The 19,431-nt window shown below is 42.7% G+C and overlaps 1 protein-coding gene across 1 annotated transcript in view; it reads right to left on the reverse strand.

The window, feature by feature from the left end:
- The window catches only part of NRG1 (neuregulin 1), a 1,100,990-nt gene extending 1,085,910 nt beyond the window's left edge, over positions 1-15,080 (reverse strand). Inside the window, exon 1 of the mRNA XM_032413449.1 lies at positions 14,711-15,080. Within this exon, the coding sequence (XP_032269340.1) occupies positions 14,711-14,831 (121 nt within the window). The 5' untranslated portion in view covers positions 14,832-15,080. The remainder of the gene's footprint in view (positions 1-14,710) is intronic.
- Between the last annotated feature and the right edge of the window lie 4,351 nt (positions 15,081-19,431).

Genomic DNA, 19,431 nt, shown 5'->3' on the forward strand with positions numbered 1-19,431 from the left:
AAATTCAAAACCATTCTTCCCATGATGGTTCAAACTCCTTATGCAAATATCACTCTGAATTTATCGATTCAGCAGCTGGGAATCTTCAATAAGAAGACAGTATGTGGAAGGGCAGGAGAAATGCATTCAGTTACTGTCAGAATAATAACTTTGCGTTTCTTGACTACTGTGCATTAAAATGCTCAGTCATAGCTTCAGATAAAGGCAGCTCTCTGTCAACCTAACACACGGTCCAAGGACCTTTTGACTCAAATATTTTTTTTTTAATTAGATTGATAGATGTCACTTCACAAGTATTGATGTGACGATGCATTAAATTCCCATAGGACCTGGGTACTACTACACAGACAGTAGTTCGTTCGCAAGTCAATGTGTCAAGAAAAATCTGAACAACAATTTGTCACCGAAGTGGCTTCCATGGTCATAGGAAAGATCATTATCTAAGGGCAAAAACACTAAAAAAAGGGTGACCTTCAGCAACATTTTAGTAACACTATATATAACTTAATGTGATTTTTTAAAAATCATATCTTTGTACAAACTACCCATTATATCTCTCAAATAGTCATTCTTCCCAACTCCATGCAAAAAAAAAAAAAAAGTCAGAGTTGTTAAAATGGCTTCCTACTTGTTTAAATAAAAGTATTACTAAAACTAAATCTTAATAATCCATAGGTTGGTCAGAGGACTTCAGCCCACCCCTGTCTGGGCTCCACCCTGGCACTTGCTATCAAAAATACACACTTTTATTTTTTTTTTATTATGTTATGTTAATCACCATACATTACATCATTAGTTTTTGATGTAGTGTTCCATGAATGAATCATGGAACAATACACACTTTTAAATGCAGTGTTTGGCAGTGGTCAGCACTCAAGAAATGCTGCTTTGGGCCCTCCCTTCCCCATTCTCCCAAACAACTTTCTAGAGACCCAGACCCAGACTCACTTTTTCCATCCCGAATCCATTTTAGGCCTTCCTTCCACTTACCTGGTTGCTCCTTTCCTGTCACCTCTCTCCTCTGCCTCATCTTTAAAGGTTGATATTCCTCATGCTTCCTTCTCTACTTGCTCTACCTCACCCTCTACCCACTGTTCCCTAAGCAAGTGTACCTACTCTCATGGAGAGAGAAATAATCATGTCCTTGTCCAAAACTCCCACCTTCATAAAGCCAGCCCCGACTGCTCTTGTGAGCTCCACCCTTCAGGTGCTTACCTGGCATTTCCACTGGGATATATCAAAAACACAAGGAACTGAATGCTCCTTTGCCTGCAATACTCTCCATGCCAGAAACCCAGGAGCCATCCTCCTCCTTCCCCTGCCCCCCCAATCCCTCTACAAGCAATCCACCTTCATAGCCAGGACTAAAAGAGGCCTCTGAGGTAGTCTCAAATCCATTTGCTTCTCTGCAGCCTACGGTTCCCACTCTAGTGCAAGCCTACATCCTAATCTCATTTTCAGGCCCACCTGAGCATCCTGCATGAACCACAGGTCCCTTCCAGTCCTCACTCTGCACAAGAGCCACTTGTGATATTTTAAAAATGGACATCTTATAACTCCTGGGCTTACAAATCCTGCAGTGGTTTCCTAGGTTTTTAGGACAAAGTCCAGAATCCTTGAAAGTCCAGATATGGTCATATTTTTCTCCTTACCTCTCAGATCTCATCCTTCCCTCATTTGCACAGATTCTCCTCTCTGCTGTCCCTCATCCCTGCTTCAGGAACTGGACATGACCTTCCCCCTCCTCTTCCTTACCCCCTTCAGAAAAGCCCCATTCTCAAGGAGTCCTTCCTGTGTCTTTCAAACTAAAAGATTTTTCTGTTGTATGTTCACATAGTACCTTGTACTTTTCCCTTATAAAGCTTAGTGCAATTGTAAATATCTATCCTACAATTCTTTGTGTAACTGTTCTTTCTACCTTGTTAACTTGAAAAGAGCCAAGTCTCATTTCATCACCGTGATCCCAGAAATCAGTATAGAGACTAGCAAATAACAGATGCCAAATAAATATTTATTGAATATGTAAATTCATGAAGTACACTCACTGTTTCTCTTTTTCTATCAGTTACCTGCAGTGATTTAGTGAGCTCATGATTCTCATAATTTATTTAAACAACATCCTCAGAATGGTCTCTTACAGTTTCTCTCACAGGTCAGGAGTACCTAAATCTAAGAGGACAGAAGAGGATTTGGGGCCATATAAACTGACTGCAAAAGATAAGGGGCAAATTAATGATAAATCTCTAATCCATTTTAATGAACAGACATGTCCCCCAGTTGACCTGCAGGTAAGACATGCCTCCAGCTACTCTCAAGTCACTGGGAACTCAAAAACTTTACAAAGCCAAATAGACCGTGACAAAGAAGAGACTGAAGAAGAGCATAACAAATATAACATTATTCTTTATACTTCACACATAGTTTTTAAGTATCCTCTTTATCTTCTTAATATTTGATTAAAAAGATTGAGAGAATAACAATAACATGCATGATGTAGAGGCACAAAAGGCTAATATTTTACACAGCCTCAAAAGCATTTATTCTTGTCTCTCTATTCACTGGTTATGAATTGGCTCCTTTTCCTCCTGGGTTACCCAGAGGAAGCACAAGCATACACCCAGTTAATCATAAAATCACCAACAATTCTTACATTCAGTAAGTAGGTGGATGATATTGGCACCTCAATCATTTTCATGGACTTCCAATAGTATTTTAAAGAGAAATATTACTGAGTACATAATGACAGATATTTAGCAGGTTACTGGAAATAAAACTACTGAAAAGTAAATAAAAGTGATTAAAAATGGGGGAAAGATCACTCATCAATACATTTAATACACCGGGCAAGTTTAACCTAACAATTTTGCTTTTACGGGCAGCTTTATCAGCCATTTTAATTTATCCTACTAAGAAGAAATGCGCATCATGAAACCCAGTTAAGTCAGCAGTGATAAAGCCTGAGAGTATTTCTCCACAGTCCCTATATCAAAATGATTTGTTAAACACGGAGCTCTAAAAAGCATCCTAACGTGCTAGTGAAAGACACAGTTAATGTGGCCTCACCCTCTGCATTTTCAATGATATTGAATGAAACCAGACATAGGGAGCATTAAACTTTCAAGATTTATTGCAAAACTAACCTACAAATGTTAAGTTGAGCTCAAGGAAGAACATGTAGTTAAAATATCCATCCTATTTATCCACAATAAACATAGATGGCTGTTATGATCTGCCCCAGACATACCTATTGGGCTTTCCTACTGCAATGAAGCAGAAGACAAATTTGTCCACTTTTCAGATAGCCAAGCTATTAAAGATAAAATGACCATCACAAACAGGAACCCTACCTATTTCAACCAATTTGGTCAAAAGTGAGGTTCAGCTATGCACAGGTCTCTTTCACAGCAAAGTAAAGACTAGAACATCTCATGCTTTGTCCACACACTGGTCAGAAATAAACTATTGCATCTGAGCCATTATATATATTTGGGGTACCATTTATTACAGCAGTCAGCCTACCCTAACAAATACATCTACTATGAGGAAGGCAATGTTCTAGAGGGGCAAAATACCTTAAATAAGATACAGTCCTTATTATAAGTCAATATTAAGAACAGCATTTATTGCTTTTCCTTGCTAAAAAGTAATACACATTAATTACAAAAACTTTAGAAACACAAATAAACAAAATGAAGAAAATTCTAAACATCAATAATTCCAATGCCCAACTGTTATGTAGCCTTCCGTTATGTAACTTCCCAGGCTTTCATTTCTCTTTAGATAGACACACAGGATAAAGAGACAAGACAGATGAAGTAAACAGATGATAGATAAAAGTAATCATACACATATTGTACAATAATATACTTTTTTCACTTGACAATATACTGTGAACATATCCCTAAGTCATCATACTTTATTTAACCATTCTCCCACTGAAGGACCTGGTTGAGAATGAGAGGTAGCAAAAGGTAGGCAGAGAAGCAGACCATCCTGGGAAAGGGGAACAATATATGCGCCCGCACAGAGACCTAAAGCCACTTGGCGCGTGTGGAGCAAGGCCATCAATGTAGCATGGGGTTCTAGGCACAAGGAGGAACTGGATAAGAACACCTGGACAAAAGCTGGAAGGCCTTATATGCCATTCTCAGGAGGCTGGATTTTATCCTGGTGGCAATTAAAGAGCCTTATGCAAGGATATAGTATGATCTTTTCTGTATCAGAAAGATCACTCCAGCAACAGCACAGAGAACGAATTTAAGAAGGGGAGAATCCATGAGCAAAGAGGTTGTTACAGTTACAGTAAGAATGGGAGTCACTGCAGAAACAATGAAGTTGGGGGTAGAAGGGAGAGAGAAGATCTGTTAAAGGAGGCAGAATCCCCCAAACTGATAGGGAGCAGAAAGAGAGGCTTCCGGTTTGAAGTAACTAAGAAAACAAGGATGCTATCAGATGGTGAGGGGTTACATGAATTCAGATCAGCACCTGCTACTCTGCCACAAAAGAAGCTGTCAATCCAGAAAGTCACTGGTAGTAATAGTAGGGATTATAATGGTTGTGGTAGTAACTTCAATATTAGAACACAGATTTACACATGGACTGGCAGAGGAGAGGATGAGACACCATTTAATATGTTCACTATTAACATATTAGGACATTTGGGTGGATTATCTGGTAAGTAGTTGGATATATGGATGTGGAGCCAAAAAATTGGGTTTAGGCTAGAGATACGGATTTAGGTGTCACAATAAATTGTGACTGGGTCCCGCTACAGTAGATGAATTCACCAGGGGTTCAGGGAAACCAAACTGAAGGGAAAAAAAAAAATAGACCTGGATGTAGCCAGGCTCAGTCCTGCCCTGCCTGGCCCTGTGGCAACTGCCAAAGCCTCTTCCTGCAGTAATTTAAAAAGTCAGATCAAATTATTCCCCGTTTGACAACTTGTTTCTGCATTGCTTGTTCTACTCATAAAAGGACTAAGATAGATTATTTTCTTGCCAAAACCACGAGAATCATTAGCTGAGAAAGTCTCTTCCCCCCAACCCTGCATCAAGATGGAAATGCTCTCCCCACCATCACCAGAAGGTCTGCCATCCAGCTGAAAACAAGCTTTCCCATCTCTTCATGCTGGCCTCATCCATCCCCACAACAGTGCTCATTATTAGAACCTAAAACAGTGCCAGATTTACATTTTAAAATAAATTAAAATTCACAATAAAACACACTTTGAATCATTCCTTTTCATTTTACTGAAACAAATGCCTGAACTTTCTTGCTCTAAAAATTTACAGTTGTGGATTAATCTGTTAATCATACTTCATAATTTCAAAGACAAGCCTGAAGAGACAATGGTATTTGCTTCTGGAAAAAAACCATGCTCATGAATACAACTAACAGCTACTCTTTTAGACAATGTAACACGATGACCCAAAAAGACAGTGGGGGCAGAAAGCTATGGGAGATGAGAAGGAGACACTCTTTCCTGAGGGCTCCCCCTCTCATTAAGCTCTCCTACTGCCCTTTCAGAATGTCTAAAAGTTTCACAATTGTTTTTCCATAATTAGCCTCCTTAGAACAATGCAAAAATGAGAGAGGAAGAGAAAAGCTCCAGGAGCAGTAGCGGAAGTGGTCTGTATGTTGGGTCATTTCTGAATGAGGACCAGATGCACTTTGAATGAACCATAAAGAGCATTTTACTTCTTCCCTCTCTTTCTGCATATTAGGGAATGGAGAGCCAGAGGGAAAGTTACTTACCCAAAGCACCCAGGTATGAAACTACAAAGCTGAAGTGGAAAGCAGTTCTCCTGACTCTGGGGCTGGGCACTTTGCACTTGTGAATAAGGTGAGGACCAACCCCCTGCCCCCAAGTGTCTGCCCACAAGGATACTGGGGTCAGTGAGTGAGGCAAGACAATACACAGAAAATTTTTTAAAACAGCATTTAAAAAAAAAAAAAAACAAGATAGTGTAAAGGAAATCTGTAATGGCACCATGTATCAAGCATGCAGTTAAAAGGTGCTCTGTGTTCAAAGACTCTGACAGGATCATTGGGACTGTCATAGAAGCAGTAGGATCTGAGCTGTCCCTTGAAGGAGACAATTTCTACAGGCAGAAATGAGGGAGGATGCAGATCCAGGCAGAAGAAATGGCCTATGTAAAAACAAGAGTAGGAAAGTGCATGGCCAGTTCATAGCACAGTTAGACTGGATAAAAACATTCATACGGTAAAACTGAGAAAGAGTAGGCTTGGTTTGGAGTAAGGAAGAGAGTGAATATCGGGATCTGTAGTTAACTATATATATCCACTGAAAGTTTCTGAGCAGAGAAAGTTCTAATAAGAGTAGCATTTTAGAAGGACTCATGCTCCAGTGCAGTGTTTAATAGAAGGCAATTTTGAGCAGTGGACAGAATAGAGCAAGGAAATTAGGGGGGGATAGAAATTTAATGAAAAATAAAATCAATTAAAAGATTTTGATACTACTCCAAATATGATGAAGTGCCTTTCTAGACCATGTTGATAGCATTACGAAGACAAATATAATATTCTTATGGTGACCAAAGGCCAGTCTACTCTTTAAATCTTTTATTGGTTTTTATTAAGCTATTATCTGTGGTAATTTTGTTAATTTGGTGGCTTCGGATTCAGGAGCCTAAATGCTGGGTATTAATTAAGAGTTGAACAGATGAAGGCCTCTGTTTTCTGAGCACTTTTGTTTCTTATTAATGACAGTGTAATTAGAGGCACTAACTTTGAACAGAAAATAATATAAAAACGGTTCACTACCACTTCACCCCCATTAGGTTGGCTGATATCAAACCGATAGAAAAATCACACACCTTAGAGAACACGGAGAAACTGGAACCTTTGTGTCTTGCTGATGGGAATGGAAAATGGCACGACTGCTGTGGAAACCAGCATGGTGGTTCCTCAAAAAATTAAACCTAGAATGACCGTATGATGCAGCAAGTGAACTTCCGGTATTCACCCAAAAGAAATGAAAACATGGTCGTGAACACCTATTTGTATGCTTGTGTTCATAGAAGCTTTATTCCTAGTAACCAAAAGGTAGAAGCAACCGGAAGGTCTACTGACAGATGAACAGATAAACAAAATGTGGCACATCCATGCAATGGAATAGTATTCAGCCTTAAAAAGGAAGGAAATTCTGACACACGTTAAAACACAGATAAACCTTAAAGACATTAATGCCAAGTAAAATAAGCCAGTCACAAAGTCAAAAACGGTATGATTCAATTATACTAGGTACCTAGAATAGACAAATTCATGGAGATAAAATTTAAAATGGTAGCTTCCAGGGCCTGGGAGGAAGAGGGAATAGGGAGTTATTTAAAGGGTACGGAGTTTCAGTTTGGGAAGGTGAAGTTAAGGAGATGGATGGTAGGGATGGCTGCCCAACAATGTGAATACTTAATGCCACTGAATTGCACACTTTTAAAAAAAATGGTTAAAATGGTAAATTTTATGTTTCCATAATTTGGGGGGGAAAAAAAAACTTCACCAGAATTAGACTAGAGTCCAAAAGGCTAGAATTTTTAATAAATTCTTGCTCCAACGTAAGAAAAGTTGCTAGTGATCCTGAGAACAAGATGCAAGCAATCTCGGTAGACAGGAATGAAGACAAGGGAGGAACAGCATCTCAGGGCTGTCCGGGTTTGCAAAGAGGTAAAGAGCCTGGGAAATTTTGAAGCTGTGGCCCTTTTGTGCTGATGACAGGACCAGAGCACCCCCACTCTGAGCAGAACATCTCCATCCTGGCAGTCACCAAAGAGCCCTCACTGCCAGGACCACCTCCCAAGGGCAAAGTCTAATGACAAATTCTATTTGAGGCAAACACAGCCATCCTCCTCCTCCTCGTAGACAGCTGCCATGTTCTGTACAGAGGGGCAGCCAGGATGCTCCCTGAAGTGGAGGAAAATGCTACCACTGCATCTGCTGCTTCCCTGGTAACACATCGTGGCCCATGGTGTCTCCAGGGCCGGTGGAGACAGTGACGGAAGAGGAGCTCATTATTCTTTGGAGCCCAAATGGACAGGTGCCATCCCACCTGCAGTCTAACCAGGAGCTGGCGGGATGCGAAATGTAGCTCAACCAAAATCTCTTTTTTATTACTTCTTAGGGATACAAGCAGTTCCTTTCCATCTTCAGTTACAAGAATGGAACTTATATGACTGAGGTGGCTAAACACCTGTGGGGGGAGATCAAGGGCAAACATACAATTTCTGAGTACTGAGATTTAGTAACCAAAAGGAGTTGGAGTGATGTGGGAGTGGGTCTGCTCAAAACAGTAATAGGGATTCACTGACTATTCAAAATCCCTTCTGTGCGTGTCAGTCTTTACAACGAGGGCATATTTTTTCTCCCAGCTGGAGCTATAGACCACACAGAACAAATATCATCCAGAAATAACTGAGGGGAAACCAATTTTGAGAAATTAAACCACCTTTCTCTGAAGCCCAAAAGTGGATCCAGAGGTGGGCTCGGGGTGGTGAGTGGAGGAAACAGTGTCCTGGCAGAATAAGGCTCAAAATGCTACTTCCTACAAATACTCATCTCACCAAATAAGAGACCTGAAGAAAAAGAACCAGAAAGGGTTCGGTTTTTTTTTTTCTTCTTCTTCTTCTTCTTTCAACATTTGGCCTTGAACAATGATTGCTACTATCCAACAACCTGGGGTGCTTCTGTCATTTATTCTTTTAATTATTTAACAAGTATTTAATCTACACATAACAACCAAATCAAAGAGCTTATCAAAGAGAGGAAAAAGATACAAACTCAATGAAGGGTAGTTAGAACAACAGGGCTTTAGTTAGCCCCTCAATTTTTTTAGCTTCCTTCACCTCAATGGCAATTCCCAGACTGGATGGCAGTATTATTGCTGGAGCTTTCCAAATTTAGCAAAGCAGACAATGCCTCACCTCTCTTATCACGCCCCCTCCATGCTCTGAGCTCCCAGATGTGCCCACTACCAACACCCTAGTGCCCTCGTCAGGAATATCCCCTTGCACTGGTTCAGTTTGGCTCACATATTTTGGCACAGCAGAGCAAAGAGAAAAGAAACAATTCCCTCCTCCAGGTTATCTCGGCCCAGCATTACATCCTAAATCTGGCTACCAGCTCCAGAATCATGCACCACTCTGAGCTGTTTTCTTCCAGTCCCCAGCATTCCGGGGCAGATATCCAAAGCCACAGCCTTGAGCTTTGGGAGAAAAACTTCTGAAATTGAAATACAATGCAGATTACTGTCTGTGTCTTCATGAGATGATAGAAAAAGAGTCTATCGGACACAGAAAGACCACCTACATTCACGGTATTGTGATCTAAGATCTCAGTCTGACATTATTTGGACCCAGGCAGTCGAATTCCAAGGTGTCAAGAGAAGGCTAATCATTGTAACAATGAACAGCAATCCTATGCTTCAGTCTCTCACAGACTAGGATCGACCCATGAGCCTCATTGTTTACCTAAAGCCTTCCCTTGCAGTGTCCTCACACAAGAAACAGAGATCAAGGGAATACACATACGGAGCCTCAGGTAGGAACTAGTAAGATTGTCTCCCATGTACCATCCAAGCTGTGGGTAAACTAAATTTATTTTTTTTTTTTTTTTTTTTTTTTTTGGTTAAGAAAAACAAGATAAAAATCTTACTAGGTCCTAATGGGGTGAACCAAGGTTAGGACATAGTTTGCAAGGACACTATTTTCCATAGGGAAAAACATCCTGGTTCTCTTAAAGACTAAAAAAAATAATGTAAATTACCACATATGTATCTCTCTCGAGGATTCCTTGATGGCAAGTCTAAAGTGGGGGGCATTTTTTCCTAATATTTGGATCTATGCCAAACAGATGAGTCAACCCATTTTAAGCTTTCAACTTCACCAAAATTTCTTTTGTTTTATCTACTTCAACTTGTATGGATCATTTGGATAGAGAGAGCCAGGAGGCAAACCTTCAAACAGGCTTGCTTCAAGCATACCACCGCACGAAGCAATATGAAAACATAACCTCTCAACTAGCACTTACCTCAAGTCAGTAAGCCGTAAGTCTGTATTGTGTAAACTCTCAAATAATTCAACTTTGGATTTAAAAGTATGGCAGAATGTGTCACTCATCAGTTGTTATGTGTTACAAAGTGACCCATATTTGGGGGAGTAGCTAGGTCATATTATCTTTCATAATGTTACTTGAATATTAACTTAAATTTTATGATAACATAAGAGCACAGAGTAACATGCGCATGCACAAAGTTAGAAAATTTCTGTTATTTAAAAAGTCATTTCTGTTATTTAAAAATAAGAACATTAAAAATTAGTTCTCACTTTCTCATGAAAACTTTTACTAAAGCACGTTACGCTATTGTTTTTGGCAACAAACTGCATTAGTCATAGGAACCCTAATTTTTTTACTTTTAGTTTTCGTTACATACCTTTTCATTTACTTTTAACGAATATAACGGTCAATGAATCCCTACTGCTGTTTTTCATCATATGCTTTTTGTTTTCATTGTTATCATTTATTTATATAAGGCTAATCAAAATACTCATTCAGTAAGACCTACCTGTAAAGAGAAGATTTTCGTATCATTTAAGCATGTCAAAAACAACCAAACCAAAAACCTAAATATTACTAAGTACTAAGGGCAGGTGAGAGTTTAAAGGTCTTTGGACATCTGGCCAATTCATAAATGGTCACGGAAATTTAAAAATAGGTTTTTAAAAAATGTTGTTTATAATTAAGAAAAAAATAAGAAGAAAACGGGCTTTGAAGGAAAGAAGATTCCCTGAACAATGAATGGATTACATTTGACAAGGGCAATCACCTGCCCAATCACGTCTTTTGCTCTCATTTGCTATAAATATACAGGCCAGCAGGACAGCTCATTGTTTTGCCCCCTCGGTGCTGTTTAAGCTTCCCGGTCTTACCTAATACATTAAGACATATGGTAAAACTTTCCCTAGATTCCAAGGACTTATGGATCTCCCACAAATGATGAGAACTATCCCCTAGTGCTTATAAAACATTCCACTTTAGATATTTAAATTCCCCTTTTAAAACATTTTTATTTCAAGGAGTTGTTTTTCCAAATGACCGATCTTGGTCTCCCTTTTTTATTATAATAGAAATAAGTACATATACAGTTTCTCTCCTCAACAGAAAGAAGGGTTTTGAGTACAGATTTTTAACAGTAAGATTTATACAGTTTAAAGAGAGCAGTCACAAACACTTGGGAGATTAAATTTACATGGGTATTTACGAAATACAAGCAGTCAAGCTGTATCTGTTCCTATTGCTACTTAATATAGCTTTTATTAAGAATTATTTTCTTCAGTGCTGGCTGAAAAATCCCTGCAGCATTTGTCATCTTCATAACACCATAAGGTCAGCTCACTTTATTAAATAGTTATTGAGGATATTAAAAAAAGGTAAATGCCATTTATCATAAATATTTGATAAACATGCTTATGTTATCAATACATTTCTGTATTACAGGATATACCGAACGTTTACCTTGGCTTGAAAGACGAGGATGTACAAATCTTGCATGGCCCAATTATAGAGGTTATTCAACATAAGTATTTTTACTCCTTTTTGGAGATCATTTTCTGCCTAGTATAACTGCAATGCTTTGAAAACTAAAGTCGTAGTGCATCAAACAATGATTTGTTGGAATAACAGAAATTTAACTGAACAGCAAATTATTTTGCATTCCGATTAATATAAAACCTAAAAATATTTCTTAGCTTGTTCAGTGAGCAAGAGAAAAAGCAAAGACTGGGAAGCATTTAAATAACTACAAGAAGTGTATGTAATTTATACAAACTTCAAATATAAAGCAAACAAGCTATGAAATTAGTGTATTTGAGAAGAAAACACAGAAGCAGTTTGTTTCAAAAGATCATTTTTCAGGAAAGAACTTCTTATACAGACACTGCTCAGGAGTTTATCTTAAATGAGGTAAGAAAAAGAGAAAAAATTCAGGGAAGACTTCTATTAGCTCAACCCTAAAGCTAATCTGTTGCATGTGTAGTTTCTACACCAGTAAGCAACTTGTAGGAAACAACACTGCAGCTGAGCGCATGAGAGCTGGAAACTGTTCCCCGGGGTATGATATCGCAAAATGACTTTGCTATATTCCCTCTCCAGCCTGGCGTCATGGCTCAGGCAGGAACACAACCGTCACGCCCCCAGGGCAGCTTCATGTCATTAGATAAGAACCCTCTGCTCCATCACTCTCCCTGAAATCCTCTTACCAGAAGCACACAGGACCAGCTCAACCAGGACAAATCAGCCCCTATTCTCTCTGTAGATTTTTTTTCCCCAATTTGTGCTCCTTTGCCTGGTAGGTTGGAATGACATTGTTAACAGAAACCACACAATGGGGAGAATTCACAAGTTTTCACACACTCACATACACACTTTTAAACCTAATATTCTGATATGGATTTACTGAGTTTATATTATATAAAATAAAATAGCTCATACTCTTAACTTTTATCCCACAATAGTACAATAACTACTATGTTCATAAAAACGCAAGACAAACTTTCAGCATGATTTCCGTCAGTCCTTAGCTAAACCTATCAGTTAAGGTTTCACTCAACATCCTACCTTGAGGTACCTAACACTAAAATCACCAAATATACACAATAATTACACAAACCTGGAGCAGTAACTTCATGATTTCTTAATCTACTCAATTATACGCAGGGAGATTTCCAGTTCATTAAAAAAAAAAAAAAAAAAAAAAAAAACCTGCTTTGCTTAGCATGCCAGTTTTCTATGTATTTCCTTTGGCAAACAAAAGGGCAAAACTACCTTCCTGAAGGTTTTCCCCTTAGAAGCACAAACACAGAATCGTATTCCTCCAGACAACATGAATATTCCATTTCCAAATATCCTCTGGATGCCTATAAGAACTTTATCCCTGAAGTCTGACGTTTATTTCTAGTCAAAACACAGAACACCATTACTAATCCAGTAGTACACCCCCTATCCTAGGAATCATTGCCAACTATGTTCCCTTTTATATCAATTCCCACCATGTATAGTACACGATTCACAACTCATGATTTGGGGTAAATGCAAAACCCTTTCTGAATTACATATAACAAAGCCTGGGGAAAATTGGACAATGGTATGGCTTCAAAGCAAAGGTTTTGTTTCAGACTCTAGAGCAGAGTAACACATGCTGCAGTACAATGGTGTTGAGCTTTTGTGTTCCCTAATAAGACAGCTCCCAGCAGAGCGTTTCCCATGTTTTACAGTGACATCTATCAGCCAGACCCGGGGAATCCCAACGTCACTCAGCCTTCTTCAGCACCACTGTCTGAGAACAGCTTCTGTCCACAAAGTGGTGCAATCTGAGCAGGTCTGGCACACAAAGTGCATTGTTAAAATAGGGAAATGGTGGATGAGCAATGCTCTTTCTTGTCATTAAAACCAAATCGTTAGGTATCAATTAACTGCAGGGTATAAGCATCACAAATGCCAGCCAGAAATTTAAATAATTGGCTATCATCAGATACAAATTTAAAAGCACCGACACACTCTGCATCCCAGGCAGACGGAGCATGGCATGGTGCTGAGTTTTGTAAAAATTCAATTGACCCAACCATCTATTAGACAGATACATAAAGACACAGGGAAAAGCTACAGTGCATGTTAGAATTTGTGATGTGTAATCATGTTAATTTATGGTTTAGAAGATACCCTGCTATGTTTTAGTGATTGTATGGTAATCAGGAAACTATATAGCCATTTCAAACCTAGAAATTATTTTATGAATGGCACAAATGCAATGCTACCTCAGAAATGCAATCAGCTAATTTCTCAGACCTGATCATATTAAGGAGGACCAGAGGAGAATACTTTCCGGGGGTAAAATGGGAAAAGGTCTGGGAAATCGATGGCTCAACTTAGCTTCCCAAATCCTTCTTCAGGGCCTACACGTGAAGCTCCGTAACTACGTTCATCTGTTCTGATTCACTGAAGCGCCAAAACATACTCCAAACCAAAATACTGTGAAAACAAAAATTCTCGAGATGACTTCACCAAAAATAAATGCCCCAACTTCATACTTCTCACATGCACCCATTCACGAGGTACAGAGGGCGCTTATCTGTTGGACACTGAGTTGGCCCAAAACTCCGTCACATTTCTAGACGAATCTCAGCGCGGTGTCCTTTCCCTGCGAGGGCTCCCACAGACCCAGACCCCTGACCCTCTCCACACTCGGGACTCCAAGTGAAGGAAAGGCATGAAAAAATCCTGTCGGACTCACCCTTCCTCCTTCAAAGGAAACCCCCCCCCCCCACGGCGGCCCACACATAGTCAGCACCTCCTAACCAAAACCAAGTTCAACGATGCACTCACAAGAAAGCAGCCGGCCCCTTTCCATTCTACTTGGTGAAAGAAGCCCCAAGGGATTAAAAAGTTTCAGGCCGCCCCAACCGAGGACCAGACTTGGGCTCTCACCAATGGCAAAGCCCAGGAAACAGGTAACTGGAGAAGGCGCTGCCCGTGGAATCCAATCCGCGAAACCTTCTCTGAGAATCGCTTAGAGTCCACAACCCCGAAACTCAACTCCTCAGCCCGCGTCTGCTCTGCAGCCGTCGGGCCCCGGGTGCCCGCCGCGCCGGGCCCGCCACCTCCCCGCCCGGCAGGAGCGCGCCCCGAGGGGCGAGGAACTTACCGCACCGCTTGCACAGCACCCGGCTGACCTCCTTCTTGAGGTTCCGGCCCGTCTCGAGAGGGGGGAAAGAGGCTCGGAAGGCGGCCGGCGCACGGCTGCTGCTGTTGGCGTCGGGCTCCATGAAGAAGATGTACCTGCTGTCCTCCTTGAGCCTCCCGCAGGAGGGGAAAGCGGGGTGGCCCCAGGCCCCCAGGCGCACGGTGAGCAGCGAGTCCTTCTTCAAGCCCCCGGCTTTCACCGCCCACACCTGGTGCACCTTCACCAGATAGGGCGCCTCGTCTCCGGACTCGCCCGCGCTGGGCGCCGGGGCGCTGGGCCAGGAGGGCACGGTCCCGTTGGCGGCGGGCAGCCGGTCCGGGGCGGGCGGCCCCCGCGCTCCCGGGCGGGCGGCTGGCGGCTCGCGCTCGCCTCCCCACGCCCCTGCCTCGCCGGCCGCCGCCTTCCTGTCGAGTGCCCCCTGCTGCCGCCGCGGCGGGTGCACCTTTCCCTCGATCACCACCGCGGCGCGCTGAGCCAGCTCCTGCACCGAGCCCACGCTGGGCGGGGACGAGTAGCACACCGAGGCCCCCGCGGGAGCCGCCTCGTCGCCGGCGGCCGCCCCCGGCGCCAGGGCCGCGGTCCACAGCAGCAGCAGCAGCGGCAGCGGCGGCGGCGGCGAGCGGGCCGCGGGGCCGGGGCGCGGGGCCCGGGGGCCCGCACTCCCGGAGCGGCGCGGCGAGCGTCGCCATCTCATGGTGTGAGGTGCGTGCGGGCTCCTGGCTGTCGGTTCGGACTCTGCCTCGCTCTCTTGCGCTGCCTCCCTTTTCCTCTCCTCCTCCCCCCTACACCACTCCTCCTCCCCCCTACCCTCCTCCTTTTATTTATTTATTGGGGGGGCGGTGTAGGAGAGTTGTTTATGGGAGGAGGAGGAAGAGGAGGAGGAGGGAGGGAAGAGGTGGGTGGAACCACGGAAAGGCGAAGAGGTATAAGGGGGGAAAAAAATTAAAGCAAAATAGAAAAGAAAAAAAAAAAGCCACTGCCACCGCCTCGGTTGCTGGGAGTGACAGGTCCTCCCGGCGCCGCCGCCGCCGCCGCCGCGCCCGAGCCCTGCTGTCGGGGCTGCTGTCACAGGAGGAGGACGTGGAGGTGGAGGAGCTGCTCAGCGGGTAACAGTCCTTTGTGTGAAGTGATGCTGCGGCGGCTGCTGAGGCTGCGAGCGAGCGGCTGGGCGAGAGCGCGAGGGAGAGAGCCCTGGAGGCGGAGTTGCGTGCCTGGAAATCGCTGGGTAGCCGCGGCGGCGGCAGCGCCCTGCGCCTCGCCAGTCTGTTTACCTGTGGTGCGAACTCGCCCCGCACTTCCCTTCCCCATGCTGATTCCGGAGCCCGGCCCGCGAGTTTGTCCTCCTCGGTCTTGCCTTCCCTGCGCGCCTCCTCCCTCTCGGTCGCCCCGATTGCTGCAATGGGAGGCCGGGCGGCAAACAGGCTGCAGTCCGAGTGGGCTGCGGAGATTTACTGGAGAGTGAGAGGTGACGCTTCAGTAATCGGGGACCTGTTAGCCGGCGCAGGACGCCCGACCGCGGGGGGAGGCAGGCGGAGGAGGGAGAGGGGGACACGGGAGATGTGGGTCCTCATTTCAGAAAAGTTTCGGGTGAACTGGGTACTTGAGAGTCAAAAGGGCGCAACATGTTCACAGGAGACAAGCAGCAATTAAAGCAACTTTATATCACGCTCGTTCTCCTGCAAACGTACACACACACACACACACAGGGAGCACTTCAGGTGTGACGCCTCTTTTCCCTCCATCCTTGTGTGGCACTCCAGTCTTGCTTACCCTTGCCTTTTCGTCCCTTGAAATCCCTGGTTCCCCATGACTTTAGGACATGTGCGGTACTGCTGATAGGAGCAAGGTTTGAATAAAATAGTTGCTCATTAAGGCCATTTTGTATAAAGTTTATGGCACTTCGTCAACTAGTCAGCTTTGTTGAATGATTAAAATGAAATGAAAGATGCTTCTATGACTGCTGGAACAGAAATCTCAAACCTGAGGAGCTGTAGGTTAAATATTCCATAGGAATACCACCCCCTCAACTTTACCCTACTCCCCTCCCCCACCCAGTCCCGCCAAATTTCAGGAGCTATTTTTAAAACAAGAATCCATCTCCCAGGGATGTTCTTTTCAAATAAGTACCACTCCACAGAAAGAACACATTTCCAGCATTTAAAAGAAAATATTTCCTCTTATGCTTTTTTATGGTGAAAAATGTATTCAATGACCTCATAAAACTGAGTTGAAGTTGTTATCCAATGGCCAATAAATCCATATGATCAGAATCTAAGATTTTAAAAGCACTCTTCATAATATCTTTTACTTTAGGATTCTGCAAGTTGCTTCTAGCAGCTTATTAAAAGTGTGTCACTTAAGTTTTAGATTTTTTGTATAAAAATAAGGATTATAAGCCACAAAGATTTTTTTTTTCTTGACATAATATAGGTGGCTAGAAAACAGTGTGTCACTCCCTCAAAGTCCAGTTTAGAAGGACAGGGTCCTGAAGCTCATTGTGTTTCAACTGTGGGGATTCCTATTTCTTATGCCCTGATGGTGTGCTTCAAGAGAAGATCCCCACGTAGCAGCATAATAGTGCAGGTCTGGCCTCCAGTATATGTTCTCTTTAGCACTGATGCTCTTACCGATTTATTGAAAGAAAGTGATCAGACATTCAATCCTACCGGGTGTCTTCACTTTTCTTTGACCTGACCTCACACATTTCTGACTCTCAGCCTTTTTGGAGTTGCAACTTTAGCCTCGCACACTTTCTCCCTTCCTTTCCACCTTTCAGGCCTTGTACCAGTTACCTACTGGGGTATGACCAACCGCTCCAAAATTCGTTGGCCTAAAACAGTATACGTTCACTTAGTTCAGGATTCTGCTGGTTGGCAGTTTTCACTGGGCTCAAGTAGGGGGGATTCTTCTGTTCTCAGCTGGCCCCACTGATGACTCTGCCGGGGCTGACTAGCCTCAGATGGCCTCGGTTGAGACAGCTCATCTCTTGAAGAATGTGGTCTCTTTCCTTCAACAGGCTAGGCCTGGGCTTATTCATGGCAGCTGGCCACGTTCCAAGAGAGAGGCCATTAGCATGCAAGCAAGGCCCCTTGAGGCCTAGGGTCAGAACTGACACCTGGTCACTGCCACCCTTACAAAGCCAGTTCAAATCCAGGAGTGGAGGGGTAGATTCTCTAAATGTGAGGAGCTGAAAATTTGCATCGCCAAGGGGCAGAGATACCCAAAGGGAAAGAACTGTGGTCATTTCTGCAAACAGTCCATAGACAGCAAGCCTCCTTGGAGGCCCACCTGTCCTCTGGAGCCTTTCTTAAATACTAGATACTCAGAGTGACCACTTCCAGTGCGTTCGCAGTCTGTCCCACAGCCTCCTCGCATTTGATCTCCTTACTTTGTTGAGCCCACATGCTTCAGTTTTACTCCCATCTCCCCAACTAGAGGACATTGGGGAGGGTGTGTGCTGTGGTGAGCACTGTGAATTGTGTAGGACTGTTGAATCACAGACCTGTACCTCTGAAACAAATAATACATTATATGTTAAAAAAAAAAAAGAAGAAGATAGCAGGAGGGGAAGAATGAAGGGGGGAAATCGGAGGGGGAGATGAACCATGAGAGACTATGGACTCTGAGAAACAAACTGAAGGTTCTAGAGGGGAGGGGGGTGGGGGGATGGGTTAGCCTGGTGATGGGTATTAAAGAGGGCATGTACTGCATGGAGCACTGGGTGTTATACACAAACAATGAAATCATGGAACACTACATCAAAAACTAATGATGTAATGTTTGGTGATTAACATAACATAATAAAAATAAAATAATAAAATAAAATAAAAAATAAAAAAGTGGGAACCATAGTTTCCCTATTCCCTTATTTTAAGCCAGTTTTAAGCACTCAATGTCAGCTGATTAATCTCGGACTGATATGGTAATAATGTGATGACCACGCTCTGGAGCCCGGAGCATTACCCTAGTAGTACCCAAAGACTGTCACAGGGAGATGGAATTCCAGGCAATGAAAACAACAATAAAATTTTAAAGCACTGGCGTACAGTCATTAAATTGCAGATACCCCCTCTTCGTATTTTACAAAGCATTTTATGCATGATTAAAAATAAGCTGCTTATGTTTGTTTTTTTTAATGACTTTTTTAGATGTATTTTTTTTAAAGGCCTTTACCTAACTCCCACATTTTCTCCTCCTCTCTCAGCGAAGTGGTGTTAAGGGGTAATTCTTGTGGATATGTTTTGCGTGAAGGTAGGCCTTCCGAGAACAGTTCACTGCTAAGAACGCTTTGCTTACGTATTTCATTTTAGCTTCTGTACCGGAGTCCTCATTTTCGAGGGCACCCCATATACTGAAGGGATGTTAGTTATTCTTTTTTGCCCCTATTTTAAAATGAAAGGGAAATAGCATTTCTACTATGATTAACATAAGCTTGAGAAAGGATATGAATAATTGTTCAGTGTGTTTAAATGCTTTTCAGAAAAGGGACAACTTAATTTGTCCACACCGTTTTAAAAAGATAAAAAAAGAAAAAAAGCTCATTCTTGTAAACAGCCTAAAACCCGGGTTCTTAAACATGAGTATGCACCCGAATCACTTGTGCATGAAAATACACAGATTGCCAGGCCCCATCCCAGAGTTTCTGATACAGTAGGTCTGGGGTGAAGCCCAAGATGTTGCAT

The sequence above is a fragment of the Phoca vitulina genome, unplaced genomic scaffold (assembly GCF_004348235.1).
Source record: "Phoca vitulina isolate PV1807 unplaced genomic scaffold, GSC_HSeal_1.0 scaffold15, whole genome shotgun sequence".
Taxonomy (NCBI): domain Eukaryota; kingdom Metazoa; phylum Chordata; class Mammalia; order Carnivora; family Phocidae; genus Phoca; species Phoca vitulina.